The following is a 27,075-nucleotide window of genomic DNA, read 5'->3' as shown; positions in this document are numbered from 1 at the left end:
CTGTAGGGGTTCAGAAGGACTGCTTTCTACATGGCCTCCCAGTGCCAGCTCCCAGGCACAACTCCCACCATACGGCAGCAATCAAGATAATGAATAAAAATCATCTTCTGAGGCTTCATCAGAAACTTCCTTCCTTGCAAGTCGCAGCTACTGGTTTGCAATGAACAGTCTAAAAGCAGTTAACTCTCACACATTTCAATTTTCAACCAAGCTGCCATTCAGTTATTGACCTGTATTTGTCATTAGAGGAATTTCTTACAGTCAGTTCAGATTTGAAGCTTACACATTGAAGTAAACTGATTTGAAATAATGAGTATTGGTGCTTATAAGTTGCTTAGTTTTTACAAATCCAGTGAAGTCTATTTTAATTAGATACCCTTCCTGTCTAAGAAATGCTTTCTAGTTTAAAAAGCATGATCCTGAATACAGATTGCACCATTATTTCAAAGCATTCAATCATCACTTTCTTTTTAGCAGCTTGAATTAGACACGCTTTCAGGTTTCATCCAACTGCCAGTTAGAAACCAGCAGCACTTCTGCCCTCTCCTCTCATTAGGGACTTGCTGTTCTGTACTTGGAAATCTCCATCCCTCATCAGCCAAAGACACGAGAGCAGAAATCTCACATATCATCGTAGTATCATGGACACCCTATTAAAGAGGATGGAAAACATACTCAGGAGCGCCTCAGGGCCATAATTTCAAAGAGATCTGTAGTGCTGAAAGACACAGGTGAAAGACTTCTGGGCTTTCCAATGCCCCCAGCTGCAGAACTCCCATTGATTTCAGTTATTCAAATGAAAATTTGTTAAATCTATATGTTCCAGAGCGGAATGTTCACTTGAAGTTTAGAACAGACGTAACTCTATGGGCTAAGTGTTAAAACTGACTCTCACTGATTTCAAGGGCATATAAATAATAAAATACCCAGATAAATCTTGCCACAAGTGAGGCATTAATCCTATTTAGAGCCTACCTCTCATTGAAATGATGGCAGAAACTTCAGCTTTGCAGAGCTGCCTTTCAGTATCATAAACATTTTGACCACGTATCCATTACATGGATGCTACATAAGCTAGCCACTAAATGTTGCACTGTCACATCTTTCACAGCAAAGAAACAAAAAGCAAATTTAAAGATTATTTTCTCATCCCCCAAAATACTCCAGAAGTCAAAGTATGAGCAGCTTTTAGGCAAATTTTTCCAGAATATACATAAAGATGACAATTGCCAGCATTAAAAAATGAGGTACTTGAAATAATGCTCAAAAATACTGCTATGGGAATAGAGGAAGAAAGACAAAATAAGGAAGAAAAGATTAAGGTAGGGGCTTTACTGGGGAAAAAATACAATGCAAAACGGGGCATGAAAGGTTAAGACTTGAAGACAGATGGAGCCAATAAGTTCCATACTATCTGGAAGTGAGCATCTTTCATGAGACTATGCTGTTTCAAAAAGCAGAAATATTGTAAATGAATATATTCCAACTCTGCCTCTTAGGAAGTCTTGTTACCCACATTTTCATCCTGGATGTGACTCTTAACACAGGGTTCTGGTGGGCTGACCTCTATCCCAGCCCAGCCATGTGAATGGTCAGCTCCAGCTCTGCTCCTTTTCTGCAGCAGGCAGCAGAACGCCTGCTTAATACTGTGAACTATTTTAAGAGGGTTATGAAATAATCTGAGAATTTTAGCCCCAGGCTGGCTAGCACCAATACCCACTGCAGCTCAGCGCCCTGCTCCTCCTCCCACAGCATCCTGCAGTGAAATCCTTTTGTTTCCTGATGAACAAGATAGTTCTCCAATGCCACTTCTGGTCAAGTGGGTTTTAATATTTCCCATACACTTGTAGGAGCAGATAAAATCTCTGATTCCTTTGCTGCTTTCTTGCAGAAATTAAATTACCTTCCCTGTTCTTGAGTAAACATCAGGGCTGCAAGATAGCTCCCAAATCTCTCTCATCTCTTGCAATGGTCCTGCATGCTAAAAATACAAAGATAATTTGTGCAGTGGGTGGGCTTATACTTGGAAATACAGAGGCCTGTGCAAGCTGCTATCCTTCCAAGGAAGAAACACACCAGGATGGCTAGAAGAAAATGGTGCAAGTGAGAGGCAGCTGAGCGTCTCTGAAGTGAAAACAATGGCATTTCTTTCCAAAGGTGGAACGAACGTCCCCATGGTGCAGAGCAGAGAGGAAGGGATGTCAAGAGAAACCCAAGTTTCTGTATGAGGAATGGTGGGGGAGTAAAGATGGGTGACAGGAGGCCTGGCTCACAGCAGTGACACTGCTGGCAGACAGACAGGGATGTGTGGCTGCAGCCCAAAGCATTAAAAACCCTCTGGTGTGTCTCTCACTATTCGCTGGGGGCTATGATTTCAATTTCCAAACATTAGGATAAATATTAGCACTGCTATTCAAGATAGCCAGGACACAGTCTCTGTTTTATTCTCATTTTATGGCTTTTAGGTGTGGACTGTAACACATCAGTTAAGCAGCACAAAACAGATTGACTGAATAAGTCATCGCACTGGGTTTGAAAAAAATATATTGTTTTGATTGGGTTGGTGGTAGGGCTCCACCCAAGATCCCTGGGAAAAGTTAATTAAGGACAACTGCTCACAGCATCATGCACAGCAAAACCAGGCAAAGCAGGGAGAGCAGCCATGCTGCGAGCTGGGCGCTGCTTCTGGGAAAGCGATTACGCCTCCAGGAGTCTGGGCACGAGGGAAACCTCACCTGGAATTTATTTCATTTTTTGGAACCAGAGAAACTCAACCCTCTCAATCAGCCTTTTATCTCCAGTAAAGACTTCCATTATTATTTTAGTTTATTTACTTGCTATGCACACTTGATTCTACCCTTAATGCCTTCTTACTGTATGAAGATAATTGATTTTATGCTTAATGCCTTGTTAAAGTACAAAGCTAATTGATTGTGCCTGTAAAACCAGCAGGATACACACAATGTGATGGTTCCAGTGGGATCTTCCAGCAGATTTTTTTTTGCAGCCATCTCTCTTCTCTTTCAGCTCCCCTTGGCCTATGTATCTCACCAGGCCCAGACTGTAAGCACACATTCCATACCAGCTGGTGTCTGCCTCTCCACTGCGGAGCAAGTCTTGGAGAGAAAGAGACAGAGGACTGGTCCCCATCACCCCATCCCTCGTCTAAAATGCAGACTACAGAAACTGGCTGAGTGTTAGTGAAGGAAAGACCAGGACAACATTGTGGCTGCCAAAGACTTCCCAGCGCCTCCTTGCGCGGCTCCTCACAGCCCGGACACAAAGGAAGGGACACATCCTCCGTCCCCAGAGGACACGTTTCTGCCTCAGACCAACCAACAGCACAGCTGCTGCCCGTGCCAGGAGCTGTTACAGCCCCGGGATATGGTTCCACAGGCTGCACTTTCTAAACCACTTGCAGAGACAGCATGTTTAAGAGCTGTTATTTCTTACAATTTGTGTGTTGGATGGTTTGCTAAAATTAGGAACAAGTGTATTCCAGAGCTGGAACATTTATGGCTCCTTTACCATTACTGTGTATTTTAATTCTTAAAAATAGTTTTAAGTGACATGATAAGTAGAGTCCTGCTTAATCTATTTCAGCCCATTTGCCACATTCCTGGTTTGGCCTCTTTGGCTTGTTAATTTAGAGATATATAAAACCATCTGTTTCATTGTAGACTTTGTTTTAAGCCTCAGAGGAAACAAACCACACAAACAGATGAAATTCACAATGTCATTTCTGTTAAAACGCACGTATTTACAGCCATGAGAGCATACACCAAGTACCCAATAACTCTAATGTCAGTACAGATTTTTAACTATTTACAATATTGCTATAAAAAAGCAGCGCAATTGAATTTACATCGCACAAGGGATTTCCTTACACTGTATTCTACCTCTCATTTAAAATGAAAAACACTGACATTCCACACATTGTTAAAAGAATGCAATAAAGTAATGAGAAAACAAGCTTCATAATTAAAAAATATTTCTTAGGATAAAAGCACCCCAGACAAAAGTAGCTAACAGAACAGAGTGTGTGCATATATCTGCCGGCGTCTGGAATGCCTTGAAGTCACCTACAGACACTCCATCCTCTTGATTCTACTGTGAGCTTCAGCAATCACAGTCTATCTGTCAAAACCAGAGCAGACCTACAATTTTAATGCAACAACATTTCACAGAGAACGCATATTTGCTGATAGTATCTATTGAAAACAGACTTCTGTTCCAGGTGAGCACGAGAAGGAACTCCTCCCAGAATGAGTGCCTATGAAGGGGACCATCACTCAATGCCAGTTTTGTGCCAAAAGAATACTACTTACTTTGACTATAATGGAGATTGTTTTTCAAAATTTGATTCTTACCCCACACGGCTGGGGTACTGGAGGTGTTTGTGGAAATGTCTACTGCTCTGATATTTAGAAAGAAAAGACAGCTCCTCCAAACATTCTCTAGTTTCTGCGTTCCTCACTACCACATTATATAGTCTGCTGCACCATGGTTCGAAAGATTAAATATTTAATGAAGGAAACCTAAAGGTGTCAGCTACAGACTAAATACTAAATCAATCTAAGAAAGTTCAGTGATTGACTGCATAGCATTTCACTGCAGCGTGAACAAGGAGTAGGCGGGTGGCCTGGGACTGTAAGTGATTCTGGAGGAATCAAAGAGTTTAACAGAGCAGTTTTAAAAATGTATAAGCCAATCGAAGTTTCTAATGCAGCCTATTTGAAGACAGTTCTCCAAACCATGTTATTCAGCAGGGAGCTGAAGTTAAGGGAATATACATCTAATACGTAATGACTTCTGAGGACCTGAGGCCCTGACCCTATGCCCCCATCCATCAAAGCACATAAGCAGGACTTTGAGTTTTAATGGTCCCACTGTCAGTTTCTTCCTTGGCCCCTTTTTCTTTTGTTCCTTCTCCCTTTTGCCTTTTCTACAAGCGGCCTGGATTTTGCTCCTAGAATTATTTCACCTCCTGCTATGAGAAAAATCTATGATGCATTAAACGGCAAAACCAACATCCATCCACCCTCCCCTCACTGCCATCTCACCGTGCGGCTGGCAGGGCTGTACTCACAATGTTCATCAGGGTCAGCAGGTACTTCTGAACGTGTTCCTTCCCATGGAACTGAACAACTGAGTCATCAACCCCCAGAAGGACTTCGATGTTGTAATCATCATCCGTCGCGTGCCTCCGGCGGCGCTGCCTCAGTCTGTGCACCCGATCTTCAATAAGTCTCAGTGCACTGAGACCATCCAGATTAGTCAGGTTAGGCGCTGCAATCAGACAAACAAACAATTAGCAACTGACAGCGGTTCAGGCTCAGGTCTCAGGTGAGCTGGGGTAATTTTGAAGCAGCAGCTTTTGTTACGTTCTGTATGTTATGTAACAGCATAACTTTCCTTCAATGTCAGTTAAAGGTGACCTAAATGAGAGAGAAATCTGACCTGAAAGATTACTTCGCAACATAAAAACAATACTTTCTACAATGCGGTACTGTGTTATAATTACATGACCAAAGGGATACACCAAGGCCTCGACAAGAACGGAGCTATCTGCTGTAAAATAATTGTTGCTTGAAAGTACTTAGATTCATGGAATAATTAAGGTTAGAAAAGACCACTAAGATCTTGCAGTCCAACCCATCCCTACAGTGGTTTACGTGTTGCTCAGTGCCACGTGTAAGAAATGCACCATGGTGGGATCTTCTGCTACCAAGGGCATCCTTGATTTCAGAACAGCAGGTAAAGGCCAACACTGCGCTTTGAATCTGATCTTACTGCCCACAGTCATACTTCCAGGCAAATGCTGTTACCAACAAAGCCTGTTTCTATGGAGCATGTAACAACCCAACATCCCCCCTCAATGCATTATCTCCTTTCCTCAATACACTCACATCGTTTAGCAGTAGTGACATGGATCCCCTTTATCATTACAAATCAGGAATGCATTTTAGATACGAGATGAATTCATTTTTAGCTACAGTCGAGATTATTTAACAGCTTTTCATTTTTCATTTCTGATTTGTCATGTCACTTTGCATTATTGCATGTCAAACACCACTCCTTCAGGCACAATAGCAGCCAATGTTATTACGAGCCATTTCAAACAGAGCCTGTGATACAAAAATCTTGTATCTTGGCAGGACGGGATGCACTTCATGTGACATGTAGGCCCTAAAAATTATCGTGAAAATATGGACTATTGACATTTCACCCTACAGGATAATAATGATTAGTGTTAATATCGTTATTATCATTTGTATTTCAAGAACCCTAGGAGTCCTCCCTAAGAACCTCCTGATTTCAGAAGATGTCAGACCGAAGACTTGGACAGGCAGAGGGAGCACTGAGGGTTGATTAAAGGCTTCCAGCTCTCAGTTCACAGCAGCATAATAGGAAACACAGGGAGGAGGCTAAACTCATCACCTTCAAAGGTGAAATACGAAACAACTCTTGGAAATGTTACTAAAGAATGTGGAATCTCCATCTTCACTTACTGACATTCTTACATAAAAATTGGCTGCTTGGGATGAGTGGATTACCAGGCTCACTACAGGAATATCTGGACAGCCTTTTACCATTTCTCCATGGAACTTCGATGACATGAGGCCACAGCCTCAGATAAACAGAGAAGGCCCCATGCGGTGCTCCTCCATCCCCATGGAGCTGTGATCTCCTCCTGGACTCAGTCAGGGCTCAAAATCCTCCGGCAGCCAGCACCAGCCCTATCTCCTGTTTTGCTCCACTGGGAAAGCCTCAATGTTAATCCTCACTGGTGCCCAGAAGTAATTACTGAGCTATCACAGCGGGCTCGGGAGATTCTCTATAGGATCATGAGGCAATCACATACTCTGATTTGCCTTACAGATTATATGTACAATTTGACAGTAACTGCTACAAGCTTTCTAGAAAAGTAAGACTGAGCTGGCAGGGGCTGCCGGTCGTGTCCTCTCTCATTACTCACTAAAAAAAAAAAAAAAAAAAAAAAAAAAAAGGACAGCAATAAGCAGCAAGGCTGGAGCTATCAGAGGTGATACTGCAAACCAGCAGTGCGGCGCCTTCATCCCCACTGTGCCAGAGGCACAGCGTGATCCTGGCATCCAGCACTTACCATCCTCAGCGCAGGCTGCCTGCTCCCTCCCTGCCCCTCATCTCATCTCATCCTGCTGCAGTGCTGGCCGTCCTTCTGGCTCCTGAGAAGAGCAATCGTATTTTCCACATTACCTTCCCCCCGTGCTTTGTGCAGTAACACTCTGAGAGTCATCTCAACTGCATTGTATTTTACTGTCATCCCAAGACTTCTCCATCATTTGTTCATTTTCAGCAACTTCTGCCAAATCAGAGCTTCGGCTGCTAATTATTGGTGCCAACTTTGTTCTCCATCTCCCAAGAGCAGACACTTGGCATTTGCAGGGCTAACAATGGTCTCTGTTGAAACTCTCTGTGTTCCCACCAGGAAAAATTCACATTTCTAAAAATCAAATGCTGAGAGACAGGGTTGTATTTTTCCCTTGTGCTAATCATCCAGACTAAACCAAAGGACAGCACCACTCTAACAGTTCACCCACAAATCCCTCAAAAAAAAAAAAAAAAAATTCTTTTTTAAGCCAACAAAAAATCATTGATCATTCAGTGACTTTTTCTCCTAACACTACAGACCTTCCAGTTCACTATAAAAGCTGTTGACAGAAGGAAAACTGTGCTTCTGGACTAAGCATAGAATGGGAGGCCTGCAGCCTGGGCCGTGCTCCTGCATGTGACAGAGCCTCCCCTGCAATGCTGCAAGGGGCAGAAGGCAGCTGGGAGATGGGCAGCAGAGCCTGCTGAGGGGAAGGCATGAGCACAGCCCAGCATGGCTCTGTACATGGTTGTTTTTTGGGCGTCCTCCACTTTTGCTTGCAGTTAATGCAGGCAAGCAATCCTAGCTTATCCCATGCAGCAAAGCCCTAGCTGTTTGCTGAGTCAAGAATCAGACAACATCTCCAGCTGTGCCAGTTCATTAATATACAGAGAGCACATCAAAACCTAAAAGGGAAAAGGTCTTTACACTGCAAAACTACACTTTCACGCAAACTGCTTACAGCATTCCATATCATACAAGATCCTTCTGTATGGTGTTCCCTTTTCCTAAGCAATGTGCAGGTCCCCCAGCTTTTCTCTAAACTGTTCCGGTTTTCAGTCTGCTATTTATTCCTTGATACTTGGGCTCTGAGTGGACTTGCTGTGTCTGAGCACCCAGCTGCACGTAGCTTCATGCTCTGAGACAGGCAAAATCCCCACTGACACCAACATCACTTCGGCCCTTGCAGGACTACTACCTCTACCAGCCACAGCACCACAGCCTTAATGGTGGAAGCCCCCAAGTTACCATGCTTGTCCCATACAAGAATTTTCCATCGGAAATTTCCAAAAACAGTCATTTTGGGGAAACGTTTGCTTGCTCGTTAATCTTTGATATCATGTGCTTTACAGAAACCTAATTAGATGACATCTTCAGATTCTGCCTTACCCACCGCAGCAGTCAAACTGTAACAGATGCTGTGAGTTACTGAAGCATGAACATGCTGCTGCCATGAAACCGCCTCTCCTTCGTTCCTGTCACTCCCTTTAGGACATCTACCAAAAGTACAGTTGCTGGCTTGCAATCTTGCTTTGTTTTTTCATGACGACTTTCAAAAAAGCTCAGGGAAATACAGCTGTACCTACAGTTCTTACAAGTCATTTATGAAGCTGATGCACTTTAAAAACAGTATCAGCTTTAGGGTTCCCCAGTTTCACAGCAGCAACATTGTCCTGATAAAGCACTTTCTCATTTTCTACCTTCTCTTTCTGGCAGGGGAAGGGGGACTTTCTGGAAAGCCCAGTACAGGGACCAGGGCAGGCAGTCGGGTGACTGAACTGCATGACTTGTTCCCAGCCTTCATCTGCGGTTTGTCAGCAGGGCAGCCTACTGGAATTTCTCTTTAAATACGATCGTACAGCACGCAGGCAGGCCAGCCGCTGTATTCAGTGCAGCTTGTTTGCTCTGCGGACACTTCATCTGTCACTGCAGAGCAGGCAGACACCTGAGCCGAATGCTGAGTGCCACATCCTCTGCTTGATGTTGACATGCTGATGTGCTGCTGAGCTCCACTCCCCAGACACGCTACTGAATGGACTCCCAGCTTCCCATTCCTTCATGCGTGTTGCTGCAAATCATCTCTTTTTTTTTTTTCCTTTTGCTTTAACCACAATGATTCAGCCTGAAGCCCAGCTGGAGACCACTCTGCTGTGGGGTAGGCAGAGCCACGAGGCCACGCTGGGCTTCACACCACTCACAGCTGATGACAACACAACGCCAAGCCTGGGACTTGCCCTCACCTTGTGGGCAGGAGGCCATCCATCACCTACAATCGCAGAATCATTAAGGCAGGAAAAGACCTCTAGGCTCACTTATCCAACTATCCAGCTACCACCAATAGTGCCCACTGGGGACATCCCCCAGTGCCACATCTCCACATTTCTTGAACACCTCCAGGGACAGCAACTCCACCACCTCCCTGGGCAGCCTGTGCCAATGCATCATCACCTGGTACTGTGAGTGCAAGCAAAGCAGGCTCCATGGCAGGGAATCACAAGCAGACAGGATGGGCTTTGCTCTGGCTCTCAGCTTCCTACTGCTCAAATACATCTGCACCTCTGGAAAAGTACCAAACCCCTTGACAGCTCAACAAAGAATTGCTCTTTGGGGAATAGCACATTAAATCACAAGTCATCTCCATGCAACGCTCCCTGCCACCTTCATGCTGTAGGCTTCTGTCATGCCTGTCCCCCACGATCAGCTCACTCCCCAGCTAGCCCCCCTTAGCCCCTTCAAGTATTCCACCAAAATCCTCATTTTTCTTCCATGCTAAATTGAGACCTGAACCACAAAGGTCAGAGGCAACAAAGAACAGCCAACAAATCTTACTTTTTACTCCTTGCAATTTTTCTCCCATTTTTAAGTTTCTCAGCATGCATTTTTGCTATTCCTTGCCACTGTATGCATTTGTGATGTGTCTCGTTCATCTGTTAATCAATAGCTTCTCTGACTTTTTTTTTTAATTTCCTCTATTTATACAGCTCTGCTCATCTTCTCTTTTGCTTTATTTTCCAAACGTCCTCTATTTGTCTTTCTTCCCTCCCTTGCCAGCCTGCTCAGCTACATTTGCCTTCCATAATTTATAAATTCCTTTTTCATACTACTGTCTGCATTTGGACCTTTCTGCTATATGTCATTCATACAAGCCCAGGGTAAATCCAACAAGGTGAATTAAAATGGATGAGAGCTCCTGTGAGGTGAAAGCAAATTGAAAGCGGTCTAAACAAGAAGTGAATCGAGCACTGCATGCTGGGCACAAGGCACAAAGCCGGACCTGTTTAGAAGTCCCAGGAGAACATTGCCTCAGCACAACTTTAGTTTGGAACTCAATTATCAGAGGATTTATGGGATCCCTTGAATCACAGGCTAACACTGTGGCTGTGACCTGGTACATCCTTACCCAAGCAGTAATCACAGCAGAGCAATTTGGGTGCATATTCAGATTCCTTCTCTTCCACTTTTTTACATAAACGTAAAGCAAGACCACACGAGTAGTATGAAGACCAGGCATCCTCACAGAGGTTATGAGTCCCAGTACTGCCTTTATCCACAAAGAACAGTAATTCAGATGGAAAGTTTTAGGCTGCATGCCCTGCTAACCATATGATCTCATTAGGAGCTCCTTGCCTCCTCATTTACAGCAATGCCATTTCTGGTTGAACCACATTTTAGCACAGAGTTTGCTCCACCCTCAGTGGGAACTTCCCCGCTGGGCTCAAAGCAGGTATGGGAAATCAGTCCAAGTTCCAAGTATTTGAAATATGGCATATGTGGGCCTTCACTAAATGCCTCTGAGTATCTCCAGGGTTAGGACAACCAGCTCATATTTGCAAAATGAAGGCATGTTAGCAGGGTCGTGCAGCATCCTGCACAAAGGCAGGCACCGTTCTCTATTCCTCCTGGTCACCCATACAGCAGCACAGAAACTTAAATCTGGGGCACGCTCAAGAGTCTGCCTGAATCAGAGTTACAAAGAATAACGAAGTTGAAACCTATCGAAGTGGCAAAACGTAGGAGAACTTTTAAAACCGGGAAAGAAAAAGTCTTTTGCGAAGGATAAACCAATTAGCACAGTGACAATGGCCAGGTGGACGTGGTGGCAAACGGCCAGACGAGAGATGCTAAGAATAATCACAACGAGTTGTTGCCAGGGAGACTTTTTTGGCATGTCACAACAAAGAGAAAAGGTACTGCAACGCTAAAAAGAAAAGTTGAAAATAAATTGATCTCATCAGGGCCACAGTCACACAGTGAGTAACACAAAGAGGAGAGATAATTGCCCTGCTAAAAGATTAAGTGAAAGCAGTGTAATTTAATATCGCGGCCTAAAATATTTCTTTTGCAAAATGGTGCAACATCTTGTGTTATAATTTCAACTTTCATATTACAACATAATAGTCAAGAAGGTGAAATAAAAAGAACTGCAGATCAACCAGGCAAACAAAACAGCGTGACCTTGTTGAAGTGGAGCATTTTGAGAACTGAACATAAAGTTTTTCCAGCAGTAAAACTCATCCTTCAGAACATGTTCTGCTGTCAGCCCAACTACAGCAAGTACAGGTTTCACAATGCAGCACCGAGCAATGAATAAGCAAAATGTTTATAACTTGGTGGTTAAAATTAAGCTCAAAAAGGGCAAAAAAAGCTATTCTGTAGAAAATTAATAGATGGGCCAACCTTTAAGTTTCACTGACTTGGTTGCACCTGGAAAATGCTTGTCTTGGAGGAATTTTGGCAAGTCATTGCAAACCGGCCAGCACTGCAGAGCCTGCTGACAGAGCACGTGGTGAGACTGACTTCCCACGTCCCACTGGTTTGCACAGCCCACACCTTCCCCAGGAACACGGCCCCAGCCCTCCAGAGCATCCCAGTGCATGCAGACATGCACAGCAGGCTTTGCTCTAAACAAACCCCATTGTGTTACACAAGGGGGGCTGAGAGTTCTCAATCTCATTTGCAGCTAATGCATAATTAGTCAGAACACAAAATTCAGATAGAGGAGAAGGGCTTCCACGGTACAAGCTGCACTGCTAAGGGCTCCTTATATCCTCCCAAACACTAACAAAGCATTTATGGGCTACTGGAAGTCCAGCCTGCCACCAAGATACTCAATGTATAATCCTTATTCCAAGCATAACTAAATTACAGCAAATCAGCACATTAAATGAGCTGCCTCGCTGACCTCTGGCTTTGCAGGTGACACATCTAACAATCCCACTTGCATTTTTAACAGAAAGAAATGCCAAAGCACAGTGAAGGACTTGAATAACAACAGGTTAGAGGAGATGGCAGCTGTCTTTCCATAAGTCAATTGTTCTGCAAGAAGGGGAAATTAAGTTTTAAATACAGTTTAACAAACAAACACTAAAAAAGCAGGTTAAAAGTCAAATTCCTACCCAGGATGGGTGAGGGAGGTGGGGCGAGAAGAGGGGGGAAAAATGAAGAAATGCATATAATAAACAAACATTACTGGGAATACTACTGAAAAATAACACCTGAAGCCAATAGGCATCTTTCCAGAACTCTTGGCCTTAACCATCAACATTTGGTAATGTGTCCAAGTAGGACTCCACCACCCTTTCAAAAGGCAGCTCTTGAGTGAAGCATGAAGTCTCAACAAAGTCGTAAGTGATCCAACCAAATGTTTTCAATGTCAAGTATAACAAACACAGCACAAATCTCATCAGTGCAAATAATGAATCACACAAACCACAATGCAAACAGGCCCCTGTTCTTCTACATAATCATAATGATCTTTTAATTAGACAAAGCAAACGGTCTGCTGTGTTCACCTTGTGCGGAAAAGCAAAAGAACAAAGTCTTCCAAATTCAAGGGTGAAAAACATGTGCAATTTGAACTGCCTGTGAGTTCTACCAGCTTCTTCTGTTTCTGAGAATATTACACCAGGAACCACGAGCCAGTCAACAAAGAAAAATGCTGATTGAATGAGAAGAAAACATCACTTGTGCAGTCTGAGCGATGGCACTGGGATGTATGGTGCCTTGGCCACTGACACTGGCAGGACTCGAATCAGGGCGAGGAGGAGTTATAATTTTATGTATGTTTTGAAAATACTCTTGTTGCTAAATCTGCTGGGGCTTTCTGTAATAACAAAACCAGCTGCAATTGATTAAAGACTGTAAGAAAGACAAAACTTTCTTGGAGGAAGCAGGCATTTCTTAAGCTTAAAAATGACAGTAAAAAGCCCAGGGAGACAGAATCGCTCTCTGTTCTAGCGAAGGCACAAGAGCTTCATTCCCAAGGCGTTTCAAAATCAAGGGCAAAGGCTTCTTTTGTCATTCGTACAGAGAGCTCTGGATCTGTCAGGTCCTACCAAAGGCAGTCTGCTAAACATTGCCTCTTCCTATTGCAGCGTGTGGGTGTGAGATGGGGCCCAAAGACAACAGCTGACTTTCAAATGCAGCCCTTCCCTGCAAGATGTTTTGGGAATGGAGGCAGGTGTGGGGAAGGAAGAAAGGAAAAAGTGAGGGCGGAAAGAAGATGGCCATATGCATGGGGAGAAAGCAAATCAAGAGGCACAAGCTGGAATAACACCATTGCAAAAGAGGAAAGTGAAAAGAAAAGACAGTCGTCCTGCTGCTGCTTCCCACCAGCTCCAGGGTTGGACCAGGGCTCACTGCTGTCCTGCTCCCCAAGCTGAGCTCCAGCAGGAAGGGAGGCAGAAGGAGCACCCTGGTGTGCGTGAGCAGGGCTCAAACATTGCTTTTTGAGATAAATTTAGCATTAGTATCTACGGGCTTGGGAGGGATTAGAGCCAGGTCAACATTCTGTTGTTTAATTTTCTGGCAGTTCTGAGTTATTTTTAATACATTTACAGGTAAATGGACTTGAACACTGAAAATTTTAAGAAAAGGAAACAAATCATTTCAGTTGATCCGAAATCACATTTTTACTCATTTGATATAAAACCAAGTGCTTCGTTTCAAGCCTCACTTCAGGAAATCATTTAAAAATATAAGATATTTCAAGGGAGAGGAGGAGAATGGCTTGTCTTAAACTCACTGCCACAAAATCCATTGACAGCTTTAGGGGCATTCATTCTCACTCTGTATGAAGCTCAATGAAAATGCAACACCTTTTATCAATAAAAAATCACCCAACTCAATTACAAGCACCAGACCTAAAGGGGGTTCCCATTTGTCTCCTTCCGCCACCTATTTTACCCCTCTCCTAAAGGAATGATCCTCATTTCAGGACCTCCATATACTCACCGGGATGTTTAACTTTTCTTGATAGCCGTTGCACTCAGTGCAGTCTGATTTGTCCTTCAGATTGGCTTGCAGCCCATCAAAATGAGGACGTTTGCTTGTCGAAGGAAATGTAGCTGGTAGAATGTAATGCTCTTGGCAGGCTTTGCAGAACTACTCCAATAGGGACAAATCAGATCCACTGCACCTCAAAAGAAAAGGCTACCAAGAATTATGTAGCAAGGAATTTATCTCCTACGTTAAAGACAGCACCATCTTTGCCAGCATAAGCAAGGCTTAGAATGGTCAGAAATTGCATTTGTATCCACTTAGGAAAGTGTTACAAAATTGCTTCAGCATTAATGATGATTTTACTCATGCTGCAGAAAATGAAATCAGACTTTGGAAAGCAAACGCACAATGTCCAAGAAGGGTTGGGAGCCTTTTTGCACACACAATAATTGCTAAAAGGAAAGAACTCTGTATTTTCAGAAAGCATCAATGTGGGGGCAGGGCTGGCAGGCATTTCTTTTCAGCTGTTTCTGTTCAAACTGTTTTAATAGGGGTCACACGTATTGGAAAGCTATCAGAAACAACGGCAAATGGAGATATTCAATTCACAGAAATTCTTTAAACTATCTTTAAATGTATCTTTGTTAATTCACGTTGATGTTTAGAAGGTAAACAACTCAACAGCACTTGGAGAACTGGTACGAGCTGTTAAGGATGATCACACACAAAGTTTCAGATTGGTTCTGCCTGCTGAACTACAACACAAATAACTGCTTAGCTCCTAACCTGTTACTTTTGCACAGCAAAGCCAACAAAAGCAACAACAAAAAAACACATTTCAGAGCACCTTAGAAAACTGTTACCTTCTTGATTACCAACTGAGGGCTCCTGACACAAGTAATAAAAGCCCCAGTAATTAATACCTTCCGCCTGAAACTGGTAAAAACGGAGTCGTTCAAAATCCTGTGTTTCTGCAGCAATCTGTGGGGTTTACCCACACGCTCCAAATACTAATACTTAGCAGAACTCTATCATCTGCTTCTGCCTACTTAAAGGAGTTGCCAACCAAGCTGCTCTTAGTTTATTTGATGCTAAAACAGTCTGTTATCAATTAAACAATGAACATCAAATCAAAGGGAGCAAACAAAAACTTCCCACAGATCAGCAGCCCTAAAGCCATCGCTTATGTGGAATTTCAGGCACCAGCAGGTAAGAAAAACTATTTACAAGTACAACCATTTTCTTTACACTTCCACAACACCAAAAGCTTAAATAAAACACTGATCACACAAACACTGGAAATATAAATTATTAATGCATGCGGTGCTAACAGAAATAGTGATCTGCTTCCCCCTAAGTCGGAGCAGAATGTGTTCTCAGTTCTCTCTCAGCAAAAAAAGGTAACTTCAGTTGTTCAAGAAAGAAACGTACGTTTTCCCATTATTTCAAAAGACAAGAGAAGCCTATGCAGCTAAACCTACACAGCTGAACAAACTGAAGCAGTAAAAGAATATACTTTCAAGAGATAAAGAGATACCTTAAAGGAAGCACGGAGGGCAAACTAACATCTTTGGGTAGCTGAAAAAGGCACATTTTGGGCACCAAGGTCTCTGCAACAGATTACTGTACCCTAAGCATACTTTATATCTCTAATGCAAAACGAGTGTCACAAATAGTCTGCTTCAGTCCACCTATAGCATTTGCTCACACAGATCTGAAACCACGAACAGTGCTGAGAAGTAATGTTTTTTGAAGTTGGACAAAACAGCATTATTTGGCCAACAATAGTTCCATTGAATTATGCAACAACAAAAAGACACTGAAGTAGCACAGTCAATAAAGACTGCTTGGCTTTGGTGCCCCTGAAGCCCCTGCAAGTCCCAAACAATTACAGCAGACTTCAGAACTCTGCATGACTGCAGTGCAGGAGCTGGACATGCATGTGTTGAAGCTGATGCTGATCAATACCCATCACCTCCTCACTAGTTTCACTTTTATTAGAAAAAAAATGATATCAACAGCTGCCACTGTCCCACAAAGCTTCAAAAGAAAGCAAAGTGCTGCTGGCATCTCACTGCCTGCTCCTCCCACGTGTCTCCATCTCAACTCTGGGCCACCTTCAGTGCAAAGTTTTACTTCTGACCTTTCCATATTTCTCTTAATGCAGGAGAATTTTAATTTATCACTTTTTTACTCTTCCCAATCTATTTCAAGCTAATCTTCTCAAAAATTTCTGGAGCTTTCAGAGAGCTTTCTTGCATTCTGCTTTCGGTCCAAGCTGCCTTACTCTGAAATGCCACAGTGCAGCTGAGCAACTCCAATGTCTTCCTGAATAACTGGCTCTCCAAAAACAAGCTTTGATTGCTTTGGAATGATTTTCAAACCAAATCTTTTGAGAGGTAATAAGTTTATAAATAAATACAGTGGAGCAAAGACTCAGGCTTCATTTCAAAACATGTATACCTCAACAACGGGAGGGCCTCACCAGCTCAGGCTACAGCAGGAGGAGGACATGCAAGCATGCAAGACCCTAGATGTTAATCTTCAAATGGCAGAAGCCAGCTCTAGCTTGTAAGGCTGCAAATGTGGCAAAGTTGGTCTGCATTTTCATTCTCTGCTTATAATGTGAATTAAAGGGGTTGATTCACAGGAAGAGCTAAAGGGCAGAGTGCAAAGGAGGGCTGGACCTTAAGAGGGAGATGTGGGTAATGTGGGTAAATTCAGAGAAGATCTGAATTTCAGAAGAAGGTTCCAAGACAGTGCTTGAGACTCAGCTAAATACTGCCTCTATTTTCCCAAAAACATAGACCTGAGATGAATTCAGAGTATCCTCGCTTTGCACCTCCCTCCCCACTATGACAAATTCATGCCAACAGAGAAACAAGTGAAGAAAAAGATCTCTGATAAGAATTAGATTTTTTATGTTCATGGGGTGATCATTTCAGACAATTACCCCAAAATTATGTTGAAAAACTTACCTGGAAACCCAAGTGATGCTCTGGGAGACAAAAGAGATTTTGGATCAACTAAAGTAAGAGGAAAGTCAGGGAGGAACAAAACGTCTGAATCATGAACCTGCCACAATTTTTTCTAACCGCCACAAATTCCAGGTCCATTTGAAGTCCCACAGCAGAGAAACTAAGGCAACTAATTGAACTTCCTTGTGAAAAGGCTGGAAAAAAACATCCTATAGAGTACAGCATGGGGCCTTGCAGAAATGTCCTGAATTCAGCCTCTGAGACTGAGGCTCATTGTAGAAATGAGAATGAGAATGTAGAAACCCTCTGTGTTAGTCAAGGCAGAGAGAGGGCACAAATGCACATTCTCATCCTGCTGTACACACAGCTCCACACCCTTTATCTCCCAGGCCTACAGGACTGGACTCAGCTCAGCCCAGATGTCACCTGGAGCTCTCCCAACCAAACCAAAGATGCACCCAGGAGCAGTGGTCAGCATTCTGCCCTGCTGACACCGGTGGCTTAACTCAGCACAGCCATGTTTGCACCTTCCCCTTGCGACTCAGAATAAGCTCCAGGAAACTCATCCCCAAAGAAAAGCTGTGGCCAAATTCCAGCTGGATCTTTGGGGCAGGGAAATAGTTCAAGACAAAGTGTGCATGGGATGTGGAAGCAGGGTGATATGAGCTTAGGGAGAAGAGCTGCTCCGTTTGGCAGATATGATTACAATAAGATGATACATCCAAAGGGCTGCAGGAAGAGACATTCAGTGTGCTTCCAGGTGCTGGGCCAGGGAGAGAAATGCCAGCAAAGATCACAGAATGGCTTGGTTAGGAAGGGACCTTAAAGATCATCCAGTTCCAATTGCCAAGATCTGCAAGGAAGGAGTAAAAAAGGGGTGCTGACGGCACAGAAGTGTAGAGGTCTGAAAAATGTATTTGGGAGGCAAAGTGGACTGATGAGAGGAGAGGAACCAAGTGGCAAAGAAAAAAAACTCAGCTGAAGGAGATTGGGCCAATGACTGCCAGAGGTTTCATGTTCTCCTGCACAAGCAGTGCATCTTTTGGCAGCTCTGGGTAACACTGTGGGGAGGTGGTAGAACAGCTGTCTCTGTTAGGCACGCAACTTTCATCTAGGAAATCTCTGCAGTCTGGGAAATGGCAGTTAATTGTAAAGGAAGGAGCTGTGTTAAACCTGGTAGGGCCAAAGACAACAATTTCATGTGGCATTACCTCTAGAACATGGCTATGTTGTAGAAATGACACCAGCACAGCGCAGCACTTTTGCCTGCCTCTTCCTGGAAAACATTGCTTGGAATGACACGCACACAGCGACACCAGCCCACAGCTTGCTGAGGCTCCACATTCTCAGCACTCCCAGGAGAAATGAACACTACAGGGGCTCAGACCCCAGCTGGGATCCTCCGCTTCCCTGCTCCCAGGCCTGGCTGCCTTCTTGCAATGGAAGCAGCTGGAAGCAACAAGCCATTTCCTCCTGGAGACAGCTGCATTCTCTAACTTCGTACATGCCTGCTTCCTAACGTGAAGCTAGAGAGATGTATAATTATGGATGCAGCATAAGGAGCAAACAAGCTGAATTAAGCTTCCGATCGCATGTCTAATTTATGTACAACTGCAGCAATTACAGATGCAAATTAAATAACTGTGCAGAAAATGGGTTTTATTAGCCAGAACTAAAGCCCGGTAAAACTCCGTGCCTCATGCACATCTCTGCACTGAATGTCTCTCTTTAGAATGTCAATTAGAAATGTGAGAAACAACCAGGATTTTCTATTTCCTGATCCGAAAAAGGGGGGCTGTCAGAGCACGTCTTTCTTCCACCACAAAACGAATAGGAGTTTTAATTGGCAATCTCAGAGCAATGCATTGTTTTACAGACAGTAGTTTGATGCAACTTCTAATCACGTTATTTATACTCAACCTTTCCTGCCTGACATGGCTGAGAAAAGCTTCATCTAGTAACACCGTATGCTTGACGTACTCAGATTCAGAAGAGACCTTTGGAATTTAAAAGCTTAAACTCAAAGCTGAGGAGCACTGTGCTTAACTTTGCTGTCCTGAGATTTGGAATGTTGGAGGTCTCTTATCATTGTGCCAACTGTGTCCAGGGCACTTCTCTCCCAATGTTTTAATGCTGAAAGCCCTCAAACCTGTCACTCAAACTTAGCATGGAGTGCTGCCACGGCTAAGGAGCCAGTGCTAGTCTGACAATTTGTTTAAAAGCAATCAAATATATTGTTCCTATTAAATCACACTTAATCCTGCTGCATAGTTCTTACACAATTCCCCTATGTGTGATTCAGTCTTCTATCTATCTATCTATATGTAACACGATCACCTGTTTATATGCACCATTGTACCTACATCTCTGCCTGGTTCGTCCATTCTTCAGCAGTAGGAAAGGATTTTCCTGGCTGCCCCCATTGAGTCTATCTGTGTTAACCACCAGCTCTGACCTGGAGCGACTGCTGCTCTGTGCAGGGGAATCCTTGCATGTCTCTGCACAGCCACCAGCACACAGCACAGACACAAGCCAGGGTGCTCAGCACAGTACGGGCAATTCTCAGTACATATCTCCATCCAGCTGCAGGCAGAGCCTTAGGAAGGCTGCCTGCATGTGCTCCAGGTGGGGTGGCATTGCCCAGTGCCCTTCCCCAGGGGGCTCCGCACTGCTTTAAAATACCCACTTCATTCACTCGCTGTCTCCCAGCAGACCTGCTCCTGCACGCTGCCCCCACCCCGACCCTGCACTCTGCCTGCCAGACCGCAGCGTGGATGCTCCTTCTGGATTCAGAAACCTTCAGAATTTAAATACACCACGTTCACTGACTTCCCCTTATCTCTTGTGGCAGGTATATCCTCAAACAACTCCAGCAAATTACTTCAGCATGACCTCCCCTGTCTGAATGTCTGCCAGGTAGTCTTAATTAAACTGCGCATTCCCATCCACACGCTCCACAACACCCTGAGGAGAAGTTTCCAAGATTTCCTCATTGTGTATATTCCCTTGGATCATCGTTCATTAAACAGCAATAATGATAAGCAAAATGGAAAAGACAAGAATACTTTTGTATCTGCACAAAAATAGCACACAAAATAAATGACCAGAAATTATTAGGATATCAGGATATTAGATTATCAGGAGTGGCCACTCCACACTGACGTCCTGAGATCTGAGCACTGCCTACAGCTGCTGAGTGGAAGTGGAAGGTCTTCATGCATTGTGCTGATGAACACCTGAACAGAATCCAAAGCTGTGTTCAGAACATGGTTATGACGGGATTATCTAAATTGCTGGAAGAGAATGCCCACAAGCACTGATTTGGCTCGTGATTTAACTAATAGGAGCATGTACATGGAATCATGTCTAGCTTTCATAACTAAGAAACTCATACCAAAGGCATTATTATTTGATAATTCAATTTTTATGTTGCACTTTTAGATTCAGAAGTTCCTGTTTCCATAAAAAGCTTTAAGAAGCATAACTCTCTGCGAGTTCAATTCTCACACTGATCCTCTCCTTTAGAAATCAGTGCTGCACCTCCTACAGTCTGAACGGGGCAGGAGCACCCAGCAGACCCAGCAGCTCCAACCCAGCACAGCTCATGGTCACATCGCCAACACTGGAGCAGAACAGCAGCAGGAGTCTGCTGCATAGCACACAACATCCAGGCAAGGGGAGTGTGCCAACGGAAGGCACAGTTTATTAATCCTGTCAAAAAATAATTTAAGGAGATTTAGGGTTTACATTTATCCCTTCATTTAAAAAGATATTTTAAGTCCTGCCTTTGTTTCTCATTGTATTTTGTAGCTGACCTATTTCTGTTCGTAACACTGGGGTCTAGTTTTACTCCAGAATCAGGATAGCTACTGAAAAATGATCTGAGTTGTATTTGGAGTGATGCAACAAGATAGTTATTTAAACACTGAGTACAAGACTGCTACATATCATAGAATCATGGAATGGCTTGGGCTGGATGGGACCTGAAAGCTCCTCTGGTACCAAGCCCTGCTGCGGGCATGGACACCTTGCTCCACATCAGGTTGCCCTGACTGTGGGGCATCCACTGCTTCTCTGTGCAACCTGGGTCAGTGCTTCACCACCTCAGTGTGAGCAAGAGGAAGATAAACTTGATTTTTACTTGATTTTGTGATCCAAGCTCAACTTTGTGCAGCTCAGCACACAAAGAAGTGCTATATTTGTAACAGCACAATGAAATCTGGCAGCAATTCCACAGCAATGCATATGGAAGGCCACAGTGTCATCTCTGCAAAGTCATTCTCACAAGAGAATTTTCTCACACCTACAGGTGAACTATGCCATCAAAAATTCCTTCCCTACAACCGAATCCAGGGAATGCCAGACAAATAACAGCCCAGCCGGTCACACCATAGTTATCCTATTCCTGGAGCAGCTGTGGAAGAAAAAATGCTCTTTTATTAAAACTGATGTTTAATAATTCAGGAGGTCGCTCATGTAACAGTATCTGCTATTATCCCGACATGTGGTGTTGGTTGGTGAGCACAGCGATGTGGGGCAGAGGGCTGGGGGTGTTTTGGGGGGAAGAAGGGGACAAGTTATGGGAAAGTGGGAAGAAGGGCCTTAAACACCTGGCCAAAGCTTACCTCCTTAAAATAGACAAAAAAAATCAGGAGATGCTTTTTTATAGAACAATACATCTACTGAAAGGGCAGTTACTGTCATTCTCAGTGGTCTAGAGACCAGGAAGCTCTATGTGAGATAAATGAATTACGCCACCAAATGCGTGGGAACATCCATTTTGGATTTGGACCTTGTATGTGCAACTGGTGTGAAACCACCAACAGGACTCAGCACTGACATCCGTGGTTTGTGGGCAGCTCTTCCATTACACGGGCAGGACACAGACTCACTGTAGCCAGAGATCTACTGAGAGCACCTAGCTAGAAGACATCATCTTCCTGCATTGCACACGGCGCATCTACATTAAAAATTAATGAAAGTACAGCCATCAATAAAGACGGGCGAAAATGAATACTACATGCAAGAGGTTTCTGTGCACCTGAGAGTCACTTTCAGAATTCAAAGCAGAGTATCATACATAATTACTTTGTTAGTGCAGAATCCCAAGAAATCAGTGCACCATCAGACGCCATCAATTCATGCAAATTATGCAAGCTTTGGAGCACGCTTCCCACAGAAATTCACCAAAACAGAAATCCCTTCAGCGTTTAACTTGAATTTTGTTGAAATTCATTTAATCTGCCTTCTTAAAGCACATTTACAAAAGCAAAAAAGATCAATAATTCCACCATTAAATTGCATTACTTTGCAAAAGTAATGTGGGACAATACGTTGAGTAAATGAATGATAATCCCTGAAATCTCCACACAGTAGGACAACAGCTTTAATAGCAAGTCTTTGCTGAAAGGAAAGCCAGCAATTCAGACTACTCAGCCCATCCACAGGGCAACCTTAAAAAAACAAAACAATTTCATACTGGAAGCAAGTGGAGTAGCATTAAAAGACACTACCATAACAAATTACAGCTATCACAATTCTTTTTGACAACATAAATCCCCAGTTTCAACAGTCGGAGTAGGTGAAGCTCTGAGCTCAAAGAGCTCATTGATTCCGGACAGTTTAATTCTGAAAAATCGATCATTGTGCATTTCCTCCAACGCTTTATTTGTAGCATCCTCCTATAGAATTTATTATTATTGCTTTCTGCTGAAATAAAAAGGGTGATTCCATCATTACCAGCCCTACTAAATCATGATTTAACATTTTGTGCCTGACTTCCTTACACAGAGGGATATCTTGGCTTCTTATGAAGAACATTATTAAGCATTTCTCAGCTTTGTTAATAGTTGGTGGCTATTGTTTTAAGAATTGCTTTCTTTGAACAGATTTCCCTTGCTCCACCTATGTCACCTTGAGCTCTTGGAATTACCTCTAAGGGGAAGGTCACTTTCGGCTTATAAAGTATCTGTGGGCAAAAGCCAGAAGCTATGAACATGAATTTTTCATTATATTAATTGTTCTAGTTTGACTATGAGCACGACTCCTCAACGGATAGAGAATTTTAATTGTGTGCGAAATATTCAGTCTCCAGAAGCCCCCTTCATAACCTCTGTTATACTGGAGGGAGCTTCTGCCTGCAAACACTGCCTCTTAGCTAATGTTCAGCTTTCTTTGTAATTCATTTTCTTGACCTTTTATTTTGACATTTTCACCCCATATATTAATTTCTGCCTGCACTGACTACTGCAGCATTATAATCATTTAGATATAAACCTTTCATCACAACTTTTGACTTTGTTAAAAAACACCGTGTATCAAATAACAGCAAATTTCCCATTAATCAGCTGGCCTTTCAGAGCAACAGGCTGCAGCAAGGAGGGGACTGCCCCAGAGCCCTGTACAGCCCAGCGTGGGTCAGCAGGACCTCGGGCCTGGAGGGCACAGCAGGGAAGCAAGGAGCAGGATGGCCTTTCCCAGCACTATCCAGGCACTGGAGGATGTGGCCCAGCCTTGCCCTCACCCAGCTCTGGGGCAGCCTCAGGTAAGGCTGAAGCACGAGGAGGCTGGAAGCAAAGCGTGGAGTCAAATTCTTCTGTGCTGCGTGGTACTGGGGAGGGAGGCACCCTTGCTCTATTTACGTGATGCCTGGGACGAGCCCAGTGCTTCAAACTTAGGCATCATGCAGGTTTCGTTGTACATTTTTATCTACAGCATACCTGTACACAATATATTACAAATAAGTAAGAGATGGTGACATACTGAAGTCATCCCATTCAAAACATGGTTTTCTCACCTGGTTTCCGTGTTCAATACAAGGAACACAAACCACACAAGCTGTTGTTCAGGTGACCGCCTCCAACAAGTCGGTGCCCCCTGGCTCTGACACCTCCCACCCAAAGCCATCCCAGCTGCCCACCTGAGGCCTGCCACAGCAAGGTGCCACAGAGCCAAGAGAGTTTTGCATCCCCATGTGGGTCACACTGCCCCAGAATGGGGGGGCCATGCCTCTCTTCGTATAACAAGCACTGGGTTCAGTAGCTGCCCTCCACATCTCTTCAGGATAGAGACAAAAGCCAACAAACTGACCAGGTGACCACAATATCCCACCAACATGCACCATATGCACCAACATGGATTATGACCCTTAGCAGCTCTGCTGGCTGCTCTTCCCAAAGCACAGTAGCTTCTAAAGTAGCATCTTTAAAGGGACAGGCAGGTGTTGGGATGACAAACCATTGCAATCAAGGGAGATTTAATTTTTCAAAGTGCCAGTCTATGGGGATTTAACTAATTTCCTTCCAGTTCTGTTCCACAAAATACCATAAAAAGTATTTAAACGTTTCCACAGCAGCCGCCTTCAGAAATTCTCTTGGATGCGATTGCTCTAAATGCAATTCCAGCCTATTGGGGTTTTTCATCTTTTAGCTGCGCTAGAGGAATTGAAGGAGCTTCACAGCTGTCACAAATTTTTGATACCTGGACAGAAGAAATTTTCAAATAATGTGAGCAAGAAGCACAGATGTTCTTGCACTGTTCTTCCAGCTTCCCTTCTTCCAGGGCTCCTAGTTCTAGTTATTTACCATGGAGACTGGTGAAAAACTAATCAAAATACGTGGGTGAATTGAAGTAACCTTGTCAATAATTCTGAGAAGCGGGTATGTGTGCAGCAGAGCAGGAGACACAGAAAAACACAGCAAAGCCATTTCAAACATCATAAAACCTGAGTTGCAGTTGCACTGTGAAACTATATGTCAGAGGAAAACACCCACAATTCTATTACCCATCCTTTTCTTTTACAAGCTAATAAAGATGTAACCTGATTGTTCGCAGGCAGGCGCCGCCGAGTATTCCTCATGTGGAGATCCAAGCTATCATCTAGCATCATAAACATTAAACAGGCTGCAATTCTGAAGCGATGTTTGATGTGCAGGATAAAGTGGCACAAGAAAGAAAAAGAAAGGCCCAATACCTCGTTATGTACAAGTGCCATATTTCTGACACATCTGCTGCAGTAAGAAGTATGTAGGGACGTTACAGAGATGTTTGTGTGCTCTCCAGGTCCCATAAGGCGCTTTATGTTTCTCCTTCTTCCTCTCACCCACATCTTGCCTTTAGACCTGGCTGAAGCTCATCCTTAAAAGAAATTTCCTCAGCTCCAAATTTCACAAGCGCATGTCCAACTCCAGATACTAATAGAGCTTTTCCCATTAATTTAACCACAGTTTCATCCTAATGTTTGGAAAATAAACATAACAGAACTAGGAACACAAGCATTACCAAGTAGGCATCGTCTGTGCCAAAGATAATCCTCTCACTGATAGGACTGTGAGGCCTTTATCTCATGTCTCGGGTTTTGAAGACCACCAAGATAATGTTTGGGTGTATCATGAGCTCAGCTGATACTTCATTGGACTCAAGAATTCCAACTGTGATCTTTACTTCTTCCTTGCTAGAAGAAGCAGAGAGCTCACAACCAATGCCCCACTATCTCCTAATACCATTTCAAATCTGTGTGCAGATTATTTCAAAGCTGGATTCCAGCTCACTGCAGAGTAATGTTATTGTGAAACTTCTGGTAATGGGAAAAGAGTGAGCAACAGAATTGTTATTTATTAGAGCACATTGTAAGAAAGAACTCTGTGCCCATAAAAGCACAGCCAGGCCCCACAGCTTTGTCCAGACACCAGCACTGCTATTTAATCGCTGGAGGATATTCAGAACCCTGGAACTCGAGTCAGTAAATGAAAACAAGGGAAGCTTCTCTCCTCTTTAACTGTTAGAAGGAATTTTCAGGAAAAAAACTGAAAGCCAGCTATATTTCACTACAGCCACCACAGGTAGTTCCACAGCAATCTTACATCCTTTGGAAACACTGTGCTCCCCTATGGCATGGAAATTCCTGACACATCCTGGATGCAAAGTGGCCCAACACTCCTCCTGCCTGCCCCCACTCTACTCTGAGTCCCTTTGGAGCCTGGTCCACCAAAACATGAAACACGTCCACACAACAAGACACTGACGTCTGTCTGAGGAAGAGGACACATGGCATTTCCCATGAGTGCCTTTCTCCTCACCTGGGAACAAGAACTGGCATGGAGATACCTTCTTTGAGGAGAGACTCTGCTGCCTGGCCTGAATCGATAAGAGAGGGACTCTGGCACCCAGCATGCTGTAGTAGGAGACAGCACAGTATTTCCTCAAGTACTGTTGCAGGGAAAAAGGATGGTTTAGGTTTCCTTTACACTCCTGTTTCTTCATTTGCTTGGATTGCTTTGAGCATAATCTCAATATCAGACTTCTCATTTTTGTTCTGATTTAGGAATAACTGCATTTCCCCTACTATTGTTTTAGGTTACTCCTGATAGTAATTTCAATACATACAGTTATTTTTGCTACTATCATTCAAAAAGTACTCTGATTCATTTGCACCAGAGTTGGGAGTAACAGAAATCAGTTACATTAGTGCTTGGGGAGAACAAGGTCAAACCTATCTAACCTTAAACTCAGAAAGATGCTGTCTGCATGGCTAACGGGACTTAATTCTGCTTTTAAATAGTACCCTGTGCTGTGCCAGCCTCAAACGTTAACTAAAAGCTGGCTCGGTAATAGCATGAACATTTTGTTTTGTTTAGTGAGTGGCCTACAGTTCAGTGAGTAACAGAGATTGTATTTTGCACAGAGGGTAATGAGCCCTGAGAGAGGTATGCACACAGTCATCTCCATAAAGCAAAACTGTCT

At 43.5% G+C, this 27,075-nt stretch overlaps 1 protein-coding gene across 1 annotated transcript in view; it reads right to left on the bottom strand.

Moving 5' to 3' along the window:
• The window catches only part of ADAMTS2 (ADAM metallopeptidase with thrombospondin type 1 motif 2), a 168,454-nt gene that overhangs the window by 49,698 nt on the left and 91,681 nt on the right, over nucleotides 1-27,075 (bottom strand). The window contains exon 4 of the mRNA XM_052689458.1: nucleotides 5,090-5,289. Coding sequence (XP_052545418.1) covers nucleotides 5,090-5,289 — 200 coding nt within the window. The remainder of the gene's footprint in view (nucleotides 1-5,089; nucleotides 5,290-27,075) is intronic.

This window comes from Tympanuchus pallidicinctus, unplaced genomic scaffold (assembly GCF_026119805.1).
Source record: "Tympanuchus pallidicinctus isolate F22 unplaced genomic scaffold, pur_lepc_1.0 scaffold25, whole genome shotgun sequence".
Lineage (NCBI taxonomy): Eukaryota > Metazoa > Chordata > Aves > Galliformes > Phasianidae > Tympanuchus > Tympanuchus pallidicinctus.
Note: the sequence above shows the minus strand (reverse complement) of the source record. Positions and strands in the feature narration are given on the sequence as shown.